Raw genomic sequence first — 16,118 nt, 5'->3', positions numbered from 1 at the left:
GAAATCCCTCCCTCCTCCCCCCCAACCCCCACTCCGCATCCCTGGGTTACTTCACCCACTGTTACTATTTCTATTTGGGAATATTTATGGAAGATTCCTGAATGGTCATCACAAGCCACAGCTTGTTGAGTATCCCATGTTTCCATGTTCGGTATTTCTCTCAAGCACGGTGGCACTCAGTGGGGACTATACCAAAAGTAAATCAATGCACTAAAACACAGTAAAAATTTAAGCACAATAACTATTTAATGTGTTTCTAACTTTATGGCTTCATCAAATTCAATTTTTCTAAAATGGTTCCTAAAAAGAACAATTAAACCTAATGGATTGCAGCTTTACTGTACATCTAGAAAATACAAAGTGATCAGTTTTTTATGTCTGCTTTTATTTTTAGTTGTTGAAATAATCACATCCATTTAATTGAAAGGATTTTACCCATAGCAAATGTGTTCATTTATTTTGGTTACTGCCTTCTCGAGGCAGCCAGGATCCTGGTTGGAAGGTTTTACCAGTGCTAGTGGGGTCTTCTGATGGGTCACTCTTTCCAAAGTCAGGAGCTGAAGCATGTCCTTTAATTTTAGTTTGAACTGATGAAACAGCAAGCATCTCCTTGCTGTCTGTGATCTGAAGGTTTTCTTTTTCAGAAATGTCTTTGGTTTTCAGTTGAACATCTTCTTTATATTTCTCATTCTTCATTATTTCCTGCATGAATACACAGTAGTGGAGGACATGAAAAATTCCTTTAGATATGAGCTTGTTGTTATAAAAAGAAAAAACAAGCATGAACTTTAAGAGAAGATAATGCTTTTCTTCAGAGAAGGTAAATCATATATAACACATACTCACATTGAGTGCTTTCTGTGTAGTGTGAGTGTGGAATGAATACTACATCTTATCATTAAATTAGAAAATTATTTTAATTGCTCCATCCTTTTGTTTAATATGAAATAAAAAAACGTAAGACTATTAGATAGGAATATTCATTACAAAAATAAAACAATTTGATCATTATGAGAAATCCAAGTAACCATCAACATAAGCAAGGCCGGATAAAGTTTGTCTCACAGACACTCTTTGAACTTACTATTTATTTTCTTTTTGGTAACTAGTCATTACTCAGATCTACTATAGTAGAAGTGATAGCTAGAGGCTGAAGTGGTTGGTGGCTTCAGGGTTAGGTAGATACAGGAGAAGAAAGGAACCAGAATACTGCTGTGGCTACTTTCCTTCTTCTCCTAAAGAAAGATCAAAGCAAGAAGTCCAAGTTCAAGCATCATGGGATCAATACCAAACTCTAAATATTTTTCACTGGTTCTACTCTATTCAAGATTACATGTTCATGGAAACATAAGTAGGTATAGATACTCCTATTCCAGGTAATTACCATTTGAAAAACTGCACCAAATCAATAACATGAAGGATAGATTACAGACAGAAAAAGATGGAGGTGTCAGGAGGCTATAGCACAAGTCTAGTTGCACAATAATGAGGAGTCATACTGGGGGTTGTGGGAATAGAGAAGAGGGATGGTAGTATGAAATACTTCAATGGTAGATTAGATAGGACTTAGAAAATGAGAAGATATGAGAAGACAGGAAGGAACCAAAGTTTGATTATGGGAGTCTGGGTGAACAGGTTATAATTTCACTGATAGAAATAATGAAGTCAGGGGAAATGGACTTTTGGGGAAGGATTAAGTTGGATTTGGGACAAACTAAGTATGAAATGTCGATTAGACAGGAGGGGATGTCCTAAAGGTAGTTGGAAATGCAAGTTTATAATTAATAAGAGAGTGTATAACTGGAGACATGGATTTGTGGGTTGGCTGAATAGAAAGGATATGAATAATGTCAAAGGAGACAGGGCAGATAGAGAGGAAAAGGGGGTCCAGGGCAGAACCTTGAACATCTAATTTATGGTGGAAGAGGAAATAGGGAAGGACAAGACAAGAGCAAGTAAAGAGATAGACCACTACATCAGAAACAAATGGGAGAGAGAGCATAAAAAAAAGAGGGTGTGGTAAATAACATCAAATGCCTTGGAGAAGGCAAGGAAGGTAATTACCTGGAATAGGAGTATCTATACCTACTTATGTTTCCATGAACATGTAATCTTGAATAGAGTAGCTAAAAACAGCTATTGTATTTGCTTATTAGGAGATCTCCAGTGACCTCTGAGGAAGCAGGTTTAATTTAAAGTTCAGGATGAAAGTTAGGTTGTGAGGGACAGAATGGAGAGTAGGTGGAATGGAAGTAAAGGCATAGGCTTTAGGAAGCTTTTTCAATAAGTTTGGCCATGGAAGGGAGGAACCAGATGGATTTGTGTTAAGGGTTGAAGAAGGGCATTTTTAGATATGGGGATATCTGAGTATATATGGCAACAGTTTAGAAGAAGGGGACAGGAGGGATTAGTGAAGATTATGACGGGGGAATAATTGCTGCAGCAAGGTTCAGGAAAAGGGAAGAGGTGACAGAATTAAAAGTATAAGTAGGGGGAATCAAAACCTTTTGAGACAGGATAGAAGGAAGGGAGAATGGAAAGATATTCAGAAATTTTGAGGAACAGAGGAAAACAGTTTAAGAAGCTTTGGTCCGACACCCTCAATTTTACCAGTTAAATAAGTAGGCTACATCATCTGTTAACTGGATGGGGGCCAAGACTTGAGGAGAAAGGGAAAAAAAAGTAGGTTTGAAACAGCTGCTGTAGGGAATGAGACAGGCATTAGACTAAAAGAAAAAGATTAGTGAGGAGCAGTGAGGGACCAGTCAAGGTTCTGTACTACAAATTTTTAGATTACATCAGCACAGACATATGACTTTCTGCAGGCATACTCAGACGTAGCAGAGGAGAAAACCAGGTAGGTGGTGCAATGGATCGAGCACTAGATTTGTATTCAGGAAGATCTGATTTCAAACACAGGCTCAAACTATTATTGTGTGACTGTGGCCAAGACTCTTTAGCTGTCTGCTTCAGTTTCCTCATCTATAAAAAGGGGACAATGACAGCACCTTCCTCCCAGAGTTGTGAAGATAAAACGAGATATTTATAAAGCATTCTGCAAATCTTAAAGTACTATCAACCCTATCATTGTTGTTATCATTAATAGTTACTGTTATCTGGAGTTGAAAATTATTTTGTGACAGAGGGAGTTTGTGGAGGTGGGCAAGGGTGGTTACAAATAAATTATTAACAAAGACGAGCAGGGGTGAAGGACAGGAATGGGGGTTAGGAAAACCAAGGTATGGGAGATGAAAGTGGCGAGGGGCAAAGAGGGTCAAGGGACTTCAGAGGTCATAGTCAGGGTATTAATGAAAGGTTGAGGTGGAATGAGAGTAAGTTGTATTTGCAAATTGGAATTTAAAAGTTCAGGAACTTGGAGACACTACAGTTCTATGAGATGGTAAAGTCTAATGTGAAACATTATATATGCAGAAGTGCAGAAAAAGGGGAGGCACTGGAGGTAAAGGTGAGGAATTACATAAATAGAATTTTTGATAGGTTAATGAAGCTCTTGAGGAAGAAGGAAGGAAATGGAAAGGAGCTGAAAGGCCAACCATGAACTAGGTGCTGAAGCCACTGCAGAAGCTAAGAAAGTGAGATTCAGCAGGCAAAGGACAGTAACAAGGTTCCGAAAGCTGTATATTCACATCAATGGATTTTGAAGGAGGAAAATTGCTGGAGGATGGCAGCAGAGCAGAGGTTGGAAGCAGATAAGCAATACCTCCTCTGGCCTTATAAGTTGAGGGATGTGGTGAACCATTGGCTTTCTGTGGAGAGGGTTTCTAGGGATGTGGTATTCTCAAGAGGAAAACTAGGTTTCTGTTAAAGTGAGAAGTGGGAAGCATGTTGTAGGAATCATACTGTATCTATAATAAGCTAAATGCTTATAGTCTTTGAAAATTCAAAATACTATCTTTTATAGGGACACTGAAAAATAATGTGTTGAAGCTGAAAGAAGAATTGGATATATTAAAAAAAAAACCTGTCACTGAATCTTAGATGCTGAACAAAATTAGAAGTCATTTAATTTAACTTTCCATTCAAAGCAGGAATCCCTTTTATAAATACATTTGCTAAATTATAATTTTCAACAAGATCTTTGAGAGACTAACGATGCAGAAAACTGTTTTGATATGTCTTTGGCCAGTTATTTGGGGTATGAGGAATATAATGATGTTATGTACTGTATGTACAAAACTTTGGTTTTAATTACTCTAAAACTTGAAATTCTATTCCTTGGGGACGTGACCTGAACTCACAGTCCTGGGATAGGCTTGGAGAGATATGGAAGAAAGATACAATAAAGGAAAGTATGGATATCACTTCTCATTGGTCCTAGGAGATGACCAAAACCTCAGCTCAGTTTGAGAAAAACTAAAGGCAAGCCAATAGGGAGCACAGAGTGAAAAATATGGTAGAAAATTAGTCTAGTAGGAAAGTCCATGCTGAGTGCATCAAGGAAGTGAGAGGTTCAGAGGTCATGAAAGAATGATGAAGAGACTTGGGATTATGACCTGTGCACATCAGCTAGAGAACATGAAGATGCTTAGCCTGGAAAAAAGATCTGGGGAAGGGGGACAGGAATGAATTTGGTACCACCATTGTCTTCATCTGAAAGGCTAAGACAGGTTAGGTATGTTCTGCTTGGTCTCAGAAGGTAGAATTAGGAACAGCCTATGGAAGCTGCAGACATGCAAATTTAGGTTTTATATGAGCACAGATTTCCTCATTATTATAGTCACTCAAAATTGGCACACGCTATCTTGGGAGGTACTGGGTTATTGCTGCTTTTTAGAGGTTTTCAAGTAAAGGTTGGGTCAATACTTGTTGATGATGCCTCTTGTTGAGGTACAGGTTGGACCTGATTGCCTCTCAGATTCCTTTCAACTCTGTGACTCTGTGAGGCCTAAGCTCCAGATCTCTGATTCCAGATCTCTTCTGGAATAAGGCAGAAGAAACAATCTCACAATTTAGGGCCAACACCAGCCACTGCAATATGGCTGGGAGAATTTGGTTTGTGCAGATCAATAAGGCTTCACCAAGGTACATTGAAGGCAGCAGCAAAGAGGGCACTTTCAGAGTTAGAGAACTGAGACCTCCATGGTTGGTGAGGAAGGCCTGGAGCCCAAGGTACACATGGCTTGGGAAGCCAGATAAGAAAAGTCTTTTCCATATGGGAGCTAGGAAAAATAAAAGGGGTAAGGGACTCTTTAAATCTAAAGTCAGGGAATCTAGGCGAAGCAAACATCTGTATGTTTTGGAGAGCTGAAGCTGATAAGGATAAGACTTGGCATTGAGAAACTATTTTCCTCCAAATTTTCCATACTTGAGACTTATAGGCAAACTAAAAAAAAAAAACAAAACCAAAAAACCTATTCATCATCAAGAAAGCTAGGACTGATCTAACCAGCATCAAGAACAGGACTTGACAGAAAGCAATTAGTCACAAGGGGAAGGAGGAGAAGCACAAGGTCTGTTTCCTTGCAGTTGGTACTTTGGATTAGAGGATCATCGATCTAGAACTGAAGGGACCTTAGAGGGCATCATTTTACAGGCAAGGAAACTGATGCCTATGGAATCTTAGTGGTTTGCCTAAGGTCATATTAGGTTTAACTCATAATAATGTTTATAATTTGTAAATTTTATTCTTTATCTTCTATTAAATATCTTCTTTCCATCCTCATACTTTTTCTAGCAGTGTTTTGAATGGAAGTGGATTAGTGAATAAAAGAGTGTTTTTAAAGCTTTTACTACCTACCAAACAGTTTAGTAAATCCTTGTGATACAAAAACAAAGGAGAGCCAGTCCCTATTTTAAATATATTGCATTTGAATGGGTAGATAACACATACAGGGGAGAGGTGCTAAGCAACTGAGAGGTTTCTAACCAGGTGGTACAGGGGATAGGGTGATGGGCCTAAAGTCAGAAAGATCTGAGTTAAAACCTGGGTAGATGGTAAATGTCCTTAACAGTGATGGGGAAATGTGAAGGGGGGGGGGGGGGGGGCGCGGAAATGGAGGTTGGGGGAAAAGAAAATTAGTTCACTTTTGGACATATTGAATTTAAGATGTCTACTGGACATAAAGTTTGAGATGTCTAATAGTAAATTGGAGATAAAAATCTGGAGGTTAAGGGATATAGCATGGGCTGGGCCTGAGGAAGACCTGAGTTCAAAAGATACTTAGTAGCTAGGTTACCCTGGGCAAGTCACTTGACTATGTTTGTCCCAGTTTCCTCATCTGTAAAAGGAGCTGGAGAAGGAATTGGCAAACTGCTCCAGTATCTTTGCCAAAAAAATCCCAAATGGGGTCACTAAGAACTGGACATGACTGAACAACAAAAGTAGATCTGAGAAACACAGGCATAGATAAGATAATTTAATCCTCTGGAGATGATGAGATCACTATCTGAAACAGTACAGAGGGAGGAGAAAAGAGGGCCCCAGATAGAGCCTGAGAGACACCCACTTTTGGAGGGTGTGACCTAGATGAGGATCTAGTAAAGAAAGGTATGAGAACCAGGAGAGTGTCATGGAAACCAGGAGAGTATCAAGGGGAAGATGGTAACTCACAGTGTCAGGCTGCAGGGAAGTCAAGAAGGATGAAGAATGAAAAAAAGGCCATTAGATTTGGCAATTAAGAGATCATTGGTAACTCTGGAGAAAGCAGCTTGTGTTGAATAAAGAGTCCAAAAGAGAGTGGGAGTAAAAATAGCCTTGAGACAAGAGATATGGGATGGTATGGGGCTGGAAGAATCAAGTGGAGTTTTCTGAGGAGTGTTGAGACATGGTCATATTTATGTCAGTAAGGAAGTATCCAGCAGACAAGGAGAGAGTGCACATAAATGAGAGAGTGGAAATGATGGAGGGTCCAATCTGCTGAAGAGGGAACTGAATGGGATCACTTGTGTATTCATAGAAGGGTTTGTCTTGGAAAGAAGATATTGACATGGTGATATGAGATGAGAAGGAGGAGAGAAAAGAGAACTCTCAACAAGTGATAAGGGGGAGTCTGTTCTTTCTTCATAGGGGAGATGAATACTAGGGTACTGAGAAAGTGGGACCAATGAGGATGTAATGGAGGGGCCAGTGAAACAAGACCTTGAGACTTCTTGACACAGATGATTGGTATGAAGAGGCAGCAGAGACTCCTCCAAGACCTGGTCCTAGTTCATAGTACCACACATTTACATATTTATTTACTTAAGGCACACAAGGCAGGAGCTGTTAATCTTTTCTTGTGTATCACAGACCCCTTCTTAGAATGATGTTTTTATTAGTGGAAATAAAGATGTAATCATCCCATGGTTACATAAATAATAAAAAATAAAAAAATGAAAATAAAGATTTTTCCCATCCAAAGTCATAGACTCCCTGAAATTTATCCATGAACCCCTTTGGGGATTTATGAATGCTGGGTTAATGGTAGGACAATGGTAGGTGAGCAGCAGTGAATAATAAGGTCTATTACTCCTTTCCTCTTAGGAAGATCACATAAAAGGTAGCTATAGAAGCAAAACTATTACAGATAAAATGTCTCAGTGATAGTGGAGATAATGAGTAGTAGGAGAGAGTCCTTGACTCCCTCTTTTGGTATGAGTCCCTGCTGCTTTGCCTTCTGCTATGATCTTTGGGGAAGAATGTAAAGATTACTGAAAGACCTAACTTGGAAGTGGCATCACCACTCTCACAGGCTATGAGAAACTGCTTTATCTATTCTCTGCAAAAAGGAAGTGTATGGTCAGAGGTGGCTCACTAGCCCATGAGCTCTAAACTCACAGGCCAGAGAAGATTCTGGGAAGATGATGGTGTAGGCCAGAAAATTCCAAGCTCTCAAGTTTTTCTCCCTACAAAAGAGTTAAAATAGCACCTCAGGGTGGAACAAAGTGTTGGTGGAGATAAATAAGAAGAGGCACAACTGGAGTCTTCTGGGGACAATTTGAGAAGATCAGAAGAAAAAGTCCCAGTGAAGTGTAAACACCTCCAGGCTAGGTTCTGGTTTAACAATTAGCTGTAAGCTGCTTAAACAACAAATGTCAAGCCCAGAGGTTTGTTGGTTTTCGAGGCTGCCTTGGTCCCATCCACAAGAACTTTTACCCCTGGGATAGTGAGGGAAATTGGGTATTCAAGCCTAGGAAGATCGAGGGAGCCTCTGACAGTCAGCAATGCCAGACTGAGTTGTGCTGTGAAGAGTGGCTGGGGTAAGAAGGAACCAGCACATGCCTGGTGAGTGCAAAAGCAGTGAGGCAGAAAGCCCCTGGCTATAGGCACTTACAGGAGGCTAGAGGTTTGGCTTTGGTTCTAGGCTAGAGGGTAGAACTGAAGATCTGGGACAAAAGGCATATTTCCCATAACCCAGAGCCAAAGGTGATTACAAAAATTAAGCTATCACCACAAAAAATTCACAAGCAAAGGAGAAAGAATCCAACCATAGAAAGCTATTATGGGAATAGAGATGACCGAGATTCCTCCTTCAGAGGAGGAAACTGAAGTAAAGAAACCCCCAAAGAGTAACATAAAATGGTCACCTACCCAAAAAGAATTCACAGATCTTAAAAAAAACTTCAAAAATCAAATGACAGGGATGGAAGAAAAAAAGAAAAACAAGAAGGGTATGAAAGAAAAGTCAACCAATTAGAAAAAGAGATCCAGAATCTAAAGGAAGAAAAATGATACTTTGAAAATTAGAATTTTAGAATTGGGCAAAGTGAAGCCAGTGAAATCATAAGAGATCAAGAAATGAACAAAATATGAATAATGAAAAAAATAGAAGAGAAAGTGAAACATTTTATAAGAAAAACAACAGATTTGTAGAATGGATCAAGAAGAGAATATAAAAATAATTGGACTGAGTGTTCAAAAAAAGAATCTTGATACAATAATACAAGAAAGGATTAAAGAAAATTGTGCTGAAAGCATTCGTTAGAACAAGGGGGGAAAGTAGAAATAGAAAAAAATCTATCAATCACTATTTAAAAGAGATCCTATGGGGGCAGCTAAGTGGCATAGTGAGTAGAGCGCCAGCCCCAGAGTTGGGAAGACCCGGGATTGGTTCTGGCCTTAGACACTTAACACCCACACAAAAAAACTGGCCATGTAACCTTGGGCAAGTTACTTAACCCCAATTGCTTTAAAAAATAAATAAATAAAAGAGATCCTATGAGGAAAACTCATAGAAATATCATAGTCAGATTCTGAAACACCCAGTTCAAGGATAAAATATTAAAAGTGTTAAAATTAAAACAATTTAAATATGATGGTGCCACAATTAGAATTACATAAGACCTAGTAGCAGAGACATTAAAGGACTGCAGGTCTTGGAACACAACGTATTGAAGAACAAAAGAACTGGGGCTCTGGATGAAAATATCATACCCTGCAAAGTTAAGTATTATTCTGAATGGAAAAAAAATGAACATTTGATAAATTCTCAGACTTAAGACTTTGTTAAAAATCCTTAACTTAATAGTAAGATTTGACATACAAGAACCAAGAGAAATATAAGGCACATACCAAAGACTGATTATAAGGTATTCATAAGGACAAACTGTTTACTTTTTATATACGTAAAATATATGTCTAAGATTCTTACTAATAATTGGGTAACTCATAAGAAAGATTGGGGGGAGCCAAGATGGAGGAGTAGAAGCACAAACTTGGTGTGAGCTCCTGCTCCAATCACTTCCAATACATGTAAGAAAATGACTCTAAACAAACTACAAAGCTACAGAACCCACAAAATGACAGAGAGAAACAAATCTCCCATTAAAGGAAACACAGAAGGCGGACAAGGGGGGACTATCACACCAAACTGGGAGCTGATTGCAGTCCTGTGAGCTGCGTTTCTGGCTCCAGGGTGGCTCTGACCAGCGGCAGCCAGAGCAGACTTCAGGAGAGTAAATCACCAGCAGCTGTGGTGGTTTCCAGACTTCTCAACACATAAACGCCAAAGACAAAGTAAAAGGTCAGTGTGGAACTCTGTTGGAACGGGGTGGATGGAGAAGAGGGGTCTGGACCCTGCCCCTGGGGCAAGAAGCAGCGAAGGCTCAGCAGCACAGCCTCCATATGGATGCCTCAGGAGCTCCTGGACTGCAGATTGTAGGGGAACTAAGCGACCATTCAGAAGGTAATTGCTCTTGCTTTAACCTGCATGGATCTCGATTGTGATCTCAGGTGGTGGTCCTGGGGTCAGTGAGCTAGAGCTTGTGGGGATTGTAGAGAGGGCACCCTCCTAATAGCTCTGGCAGTTGCAAAAACCCCAGTAATTTGGGACAAAGCTCTCTCCATTCTGGAATCAGAATTCTACTGTGGCAAAGAACTTAAAAGTCAAGTAACTGGCTGGCAAGATGAGCAAGCAGAGGAAGCACAAACAGCCCACAGAATCATTTTTTGGGGACAAAAAGGATCAAGGCATGGAGCGTGAGGAAGACAGCAAAGTCAGAACTCCTGCATCAAAAGCCTCCAAGAAAAATATGAACTGGTTACAGGCTATGGAGTAGCTCAAGAAGGATTTGGAAAATCAAGTAAGAGAAGTGGAGGAAAAATTGGGAAGAGAAATGAGAATGATGCAAGAAAATCATGAAAAGTGAATCAACAGACTGCTAAAGGAGACCCCCAAAAGTACACTGAAGAAAATAACACCTTAAAAAATAGACTATGCGGGGTGGCCAGGTGGCTCAGTGAGTAAGAGCGCCGGCCCCAGAGTTGGGATGACCTGGGATCGAATCTGGGTTCTGATACTTAGCACCACACCCAGAAATAACTGGCAGTGTAACCTTGAGCAAGTTACTTAACCCTAATTGCTTTAAAAAAAATAAAGTATGGCAAATGGCAAAAGAAGCCCAAAAAGCCAGTGAGAATGTCTTAAAAAGCCATATTTGCCAGATGGAAAAGGAATTTCAAAAACTCACCAAAGAGAATAACTTCTTCAAAACTAGATTGGAGCAATTGGACTTTATGAGAAATCAAGATACTACAAAACAGATCCAAACAAATGGAAAAAATAGAAGTCAATGTGAAATATCTCATTGGAAAAACCACTGACCTGGAAAATAGATCCAGGAGAGAGAATTTAAAAATTATTGGACTACCTGAAAGCCAAGATGAAGAAAAGAGCCTAGACACCATCTTGCAAGAAATTATCAAGCAAAGTTGCCCTGATATTCTAGAACCAGAGGGCAAAATAGAAATGGAAAGAATTCACTGATCTCCTCTTTAAAAAGATCCCCAAAAGAAAACTCCTAGGAATATTATAGCCAAATTCTAGAGTTCCCAGGTCAAGGTGAAAATACTGCAAGCAGTCAGGAAGAAACAATTTGAGTGTTGTGGAAACACAATCAGGATAACACAAGACCTAGCAGCTTCTACTTTTAGGGATCAAAGGGCTTGGAATATGATATTCTGGAGGTCAAAGGAGCTAGGACTAAAACCAAGAATCACCTACCCAGAAAAACTGAGTATAATACTACAGGGGAAAATATGGTCATTCAATGAAATAGAGGATTTCAAGCATTCTTTTTTTTTTTTTTTAAAGCAATTGGGGTTAAGTAACTTGCTCAAGGTTACACGGCCATTTTTTTTTTGGTGTGGGTGTTAAGTATCTGAGGCTGGAACCAATCCCGGGTCTCCCGACTCTGGGGCTGGAGCTCTTACTCACTGCGCCACATAGCCGCCCCTGATTTTGACCATTCTTGATGAAAAAACCAGAGCTGAAGAGAAAATCTGACTTTCAAATACAAGAAACAAGAGAAGTATAAGAAGGAAAAAGAAATCATAAGGAACTTATTAAAGTTGAACCATTTACATTCCTACATGGAAAAACGATAATTGTAACTCATAAAATCTTTCTCAAATTGATTCTTTTCTCTATAAATACATATATATGTATAGGAGGGTATATGTGTATATAAATATATATGTGAATGTGGGCATATGTATGTTCATGTATACATAGACAGAGGGCACAGGATTTGTTGAATATGAAGGGATGATATCTAAAAAATAAAATTAAGAGGTGAGAGGAATTTATTGGGAGAAGGAGAAAGGGAGAGATAGATTAGGGTAAATTATCTCATATAAAAGAGGCAAGACAAAACTGTTATGATGGAGGGGGAGAGCAGGAAGGTGAAAGGGAATGGGACAACCTGATTCTCATTGAATTTGGCTTCAGGAGGGAATAACATACACACTCAATTGGGTATCTTACCCTACAGGAAAATAGGTGGGTAGGTGATAAGAGGGGGGATCATAGAAGGGAGGGCAGATTGGGAGAGAGGGTAGTTAGAAGCAAACATTTTTGAAAAGGGACAGGGTCAAAAGAGGAAATAGAATAAGTGGGGGGGCAGGATAGGATGGAAGGAAATAGTCTTTTTTTTTTTTTTTTTAAGCAATCGGGGTTAAGTAATTTGCTCAAGGTTACACAGCCAGTTATTTCTGGGTGTGGTGCTGAGTATCTGAGCCCGGATTTGATCCAGGTCATCCCAACATTGGAGCCAGTGCTCTTACTCGCTGAGCCACCTGGCCGCCCCGGAAATAGTCAGTCTTTTACAACATAACTACTATGGAAATGATTTGGGTAGCTACACATGTATAACCTATATTGAATTGCTTATCTTCCCAGTGGGGGAGAGTGAGGAGGGAAGAAGGGAAAAAATCTGGAACTTAAAGTTTTAAAAACAAATGTTTAAAAAAATTTTTTTACATGCAACTGGGAAATAAGATATACAGGCACTGGGATATAGAAATCCATCTTGCCCTACTAGAAAGTTAGGAGGGTGATGGGGGAGGATATAAAAGAGAATAGATCAGGGGAAGGGGTATTCAGTAGGCTTGCTATTTTGGGGTGGGGGGTAGGGGAAAGATGGGGAGAAAAATTGTAACTCAAAATCTTGTTGAAATGAATGTTGAAAACTATAAATAAATAAATTTATAAATAAAAAATATAAATTAAAAAAAGAAAGATTGGGGCAAACCTGAATTTGATAAGAATTTAAAAAGTAAAACCATTTAGGAACAGCTAAAAAGAGAAATTATTTTATACAAAAGAGGTTCAAGAGGAAGACTGATACAGAGGAATTATATGGGGGAGAAGGGCTGGTAGTTCTGGTAAGCAACTTTCATGAGGAATGGGATCAAGAGGGAACAATACATATATATTTACAAGAGTATAAAAGTTTTCTAAATTCAGAATAAACAAAAGGGTAGGAAATAAGGAGGGGGGAGAGGCCAAGGGAGGGATCTTTGAGGGGGAGCCTGAGGGAATAGGTAAAAGGGGGGGTATAGAAAGGTGTTTAGATTTTTGGGAATGGGAGCATAGGGGAAGGATCCTCGGAGGGAGGTAGGCAAGTAAGAGGAGGGCAAGGTAGTAGGTAGAAGAAAAGGGAGTAGAATATGTCTGGGAAAGTATATGTCTATATATATTTATAGCTATAGAGAAACATATCTGAACTTTATTGTAGCCTTCTGAGGGGTTTGGGGAAGGGAAAAAAAGAACAAAGTAAAAAAGTGCACAGCAGAGAACAAAAGAATACTCAGAAGGAAGCAAAGATGGTCAATTCTCAACACATGTGTTATTTACCATACAGACTTTCTTGGAATGAAAATTTATCATATTTTTAATCTTCTCTCATGTCCTGTTATGCACATGACATGCTTTTTTCCCTTTCTAACTTTGTATTTAAGTTCCAATATTTAAGTTTATGATATGTGTTTCTTTTCTCTATTCTGTATTTGTGTTCTGGCATTTGAGTCTAAAATAAAAAAAAAAAATAAACACACACAGGCTAACAGCTTCAGTACCTATGTATCTACTCTGTGAAAGAAAATGGAGAACATGAGCAGGCTCCCCTTCCTCTCCACCATCTATGTAATTTCTCTGCCACTGGTCTACCAAGTCAGCCCTTCCTCTATGATGGTTAGTACTTCTGCCAGTGGCTGTGCTGAAAGACCACAATGATCACCAAAAGAAGACAATATGAGTTGGTCACCTTTCCATGTAGACATATGGCTTAAAACTTTAAGAGTTGTTTAAAAAAATGTTTAAAAAAAGAAAACCTTTCATTTTTGTGGAGAATTCTCCTTCTTTGTTTTTAAACTAATTACCACCAGGCCTATGCTGATGTCGTCCAGGAAAACTAAACAGAACATAAATCATTTATGTAAGGGGACCTAGTTTTATAAATATTTGGAATAGTCAAGATAAAGGGAGTTATAGTTAGGTTAAGAAAAGAGCAATTTATATAATTAAAGATAAACAGAAGTCATCTGTAAAAAAAAATCAGTTTTAAAGTGCTAAAAAAAAACCCAAGGAAATTCCCCCACAATTTCTCAGATATAAAATATTAAATCTCAATATGTATGTAAATAAATATTAAGCATTGTTATTGAGTTCTTAAAGGACTATGTAGTAGGTGATTATATCTTTAGCTCAATGATGTGACTAGACATAGAGTCTTGCTTTTGTCAAAGTCAAGCTGCCTTGAATCCCTGTAGCCTTCTTTAAAAATTTAAAGTGACTAAAATTGAATTCAGCTTTTAAAAACTTCAAGTGCCAAAGATGGTGCCAGGGTTGGCCAGTCACTCCACTTTCAGGTAGGCAAGAATTTTAGGGAGTAGGCAAAATTTTATTTAAGATGCTATTATTGATGCTTTAAAAAGAATGATAAGAATACATATGTACATGACTCATTCATGGGATTTGTGCAGGCTTGATCAAGATGTAAAAAATGCTGCATTATCTCTAAACTGACTTAAAATGGAATTATACTTTTACAGATATGGAGGCACTGTTTTTAATTGGTTTAAAGTAAGTAAAATGCTAATTTTACATACGCAAATGTTGAAGACATACAGAACAGGTATAAATGTGGTGAGGTTGGGGGAGAGGTTTTCTAATTCAGAGTGGCACCTGAGAGGGTAAATATGAGAGATACATATGTATTTTATTCTTTCTGCTGTAAGTGATCTTGGAAGGCATAGAGCAGAAAGAATGTGGCAAAAAATAGTCTTAATAAACTTGGACCTTCTTCAAAATGTACTGGGCATAGGGGTGGGGTGGAGAGAATGATACACAGCTACAGGTAGAGGGTTTTATGGCTGTTGGTATATGGTATTTAAACTACAGTCAAATTGCTGAATTCCTGGGAATTTAGGAAATGCTGGGCAAACTCTCAAGGGAGCCCACATCTAGCTGTAACACAGAATGAGAACTGTGAATGACAATTTGTTGTATAAATTACCATGGTGAAGCTTTCAACTGCTGTATGTTATATATGAGTTCACAACATAATTCACAATTCTTTAATACTCTTAACCAACATATCATCCTTTCCTACCCACTAAATCAAATTATCTCACCAAATTTTGAAACTTACCACATTATCTTAATATTTGAAACCACAAAAGCATTCTAAAAGTCACCATAGGACTAAGAAATTTTGTTGGAAAGTACCTTAGAATTAATTTAGTCCAAACCCAACCCATGCAGGAATTCTTTCAACAATATTATAACATACAGTCATTCATTTTTTTTTCCTGGAACATTTTCAGTGATGGGAAACTCAATATTTCCCAAAGTAATTAATTTCATTTTTGTACAGTTCTAATTGCTATAAAATTCTTCTTTACATTGAACCAAAGCCTGCCTTCCTATAATTTCTATCAGTTGGTACTATTTCTGCCCTCTGGAGCTACAGATAAGAAATTGAATCACTTTTCTATATTTTAAGCAATGTGATGTAGTTGAAAGAACACTGGTTTGAGACTAAGATTTGAGTTTAAGGTCTACTGAAATAAGTGCCTGTGAGACCTTGGCCAAAATTCTGAGCTCAAATTTTCTCATCTGAAAAATGAGAATAAAATACATTAAATGCCTATCTTGTAGGAATGTAGTGAGTAAAACTCTCTCTAACCATCAATATACTATGTAATTATTACCTATTATAATGATAAATCTTAGAATATGTGAAGATAGCTGCTGTTCCCCCCTAGCAGATCCTGGTTCAAGTTTGCACTCTGACAACATACTGGCTGCGTAATGGGTGAGTCACAACCTCTCAGTGCTCTTTTAAGACTCTAATAGTTGAGAAGGTGTAGACATGGATGAGTAGGGGTTTCTTCACCC

At 38.5% G+C, this 16,118-nt stretch overlaps 1 protein-coding gene across 2 annotated transcripts in view; it reads right to left on the bottom strand.

Annotated features, from left to right (window-relative positions):
* Positions 1-366: 366 nt before the first annotated feature.
* The window catches only part of NDUFAF2 (NADH:ubiquinone oxidoreductase complex assembly factor 2), a 251,856-nt gene continuing 236,104 nt past the window's right edge, over positions 367-16,118 (bottom strand). For both annotated transcript variants that reach the window (XM_069096372.1, XM_069096373.1), the window contains exon 4: positions 367-702. In XM_069096372.1, coding sequence (XP_068952473.1) covers positions 451-702 — 252 coding nt within the window. In that variant the 3' untranslated portion in view covers positions 367-450. The remainder of the gene's footprint in view (positions 703-16,118) is intronic.

Source organism: Petaurus breviceps, unplaced genomic scaffold, assembly GCF_028583685.1.
Source record: "Petaurus breviceps papuanus isolate PSGF00001 unplaced genomic scaffold, PetGlider_PUasm1.0 229, whole genome shotgun sequence".
NCBI lineage: Eukaryota > Metazoa > Chordata > Mammalia > Diprotodontia > Petauridae > Petaurus > Petaurus breviceps.
This window is presented reverse-complemented; position numbering and strand designations above follow the sequence as displayed.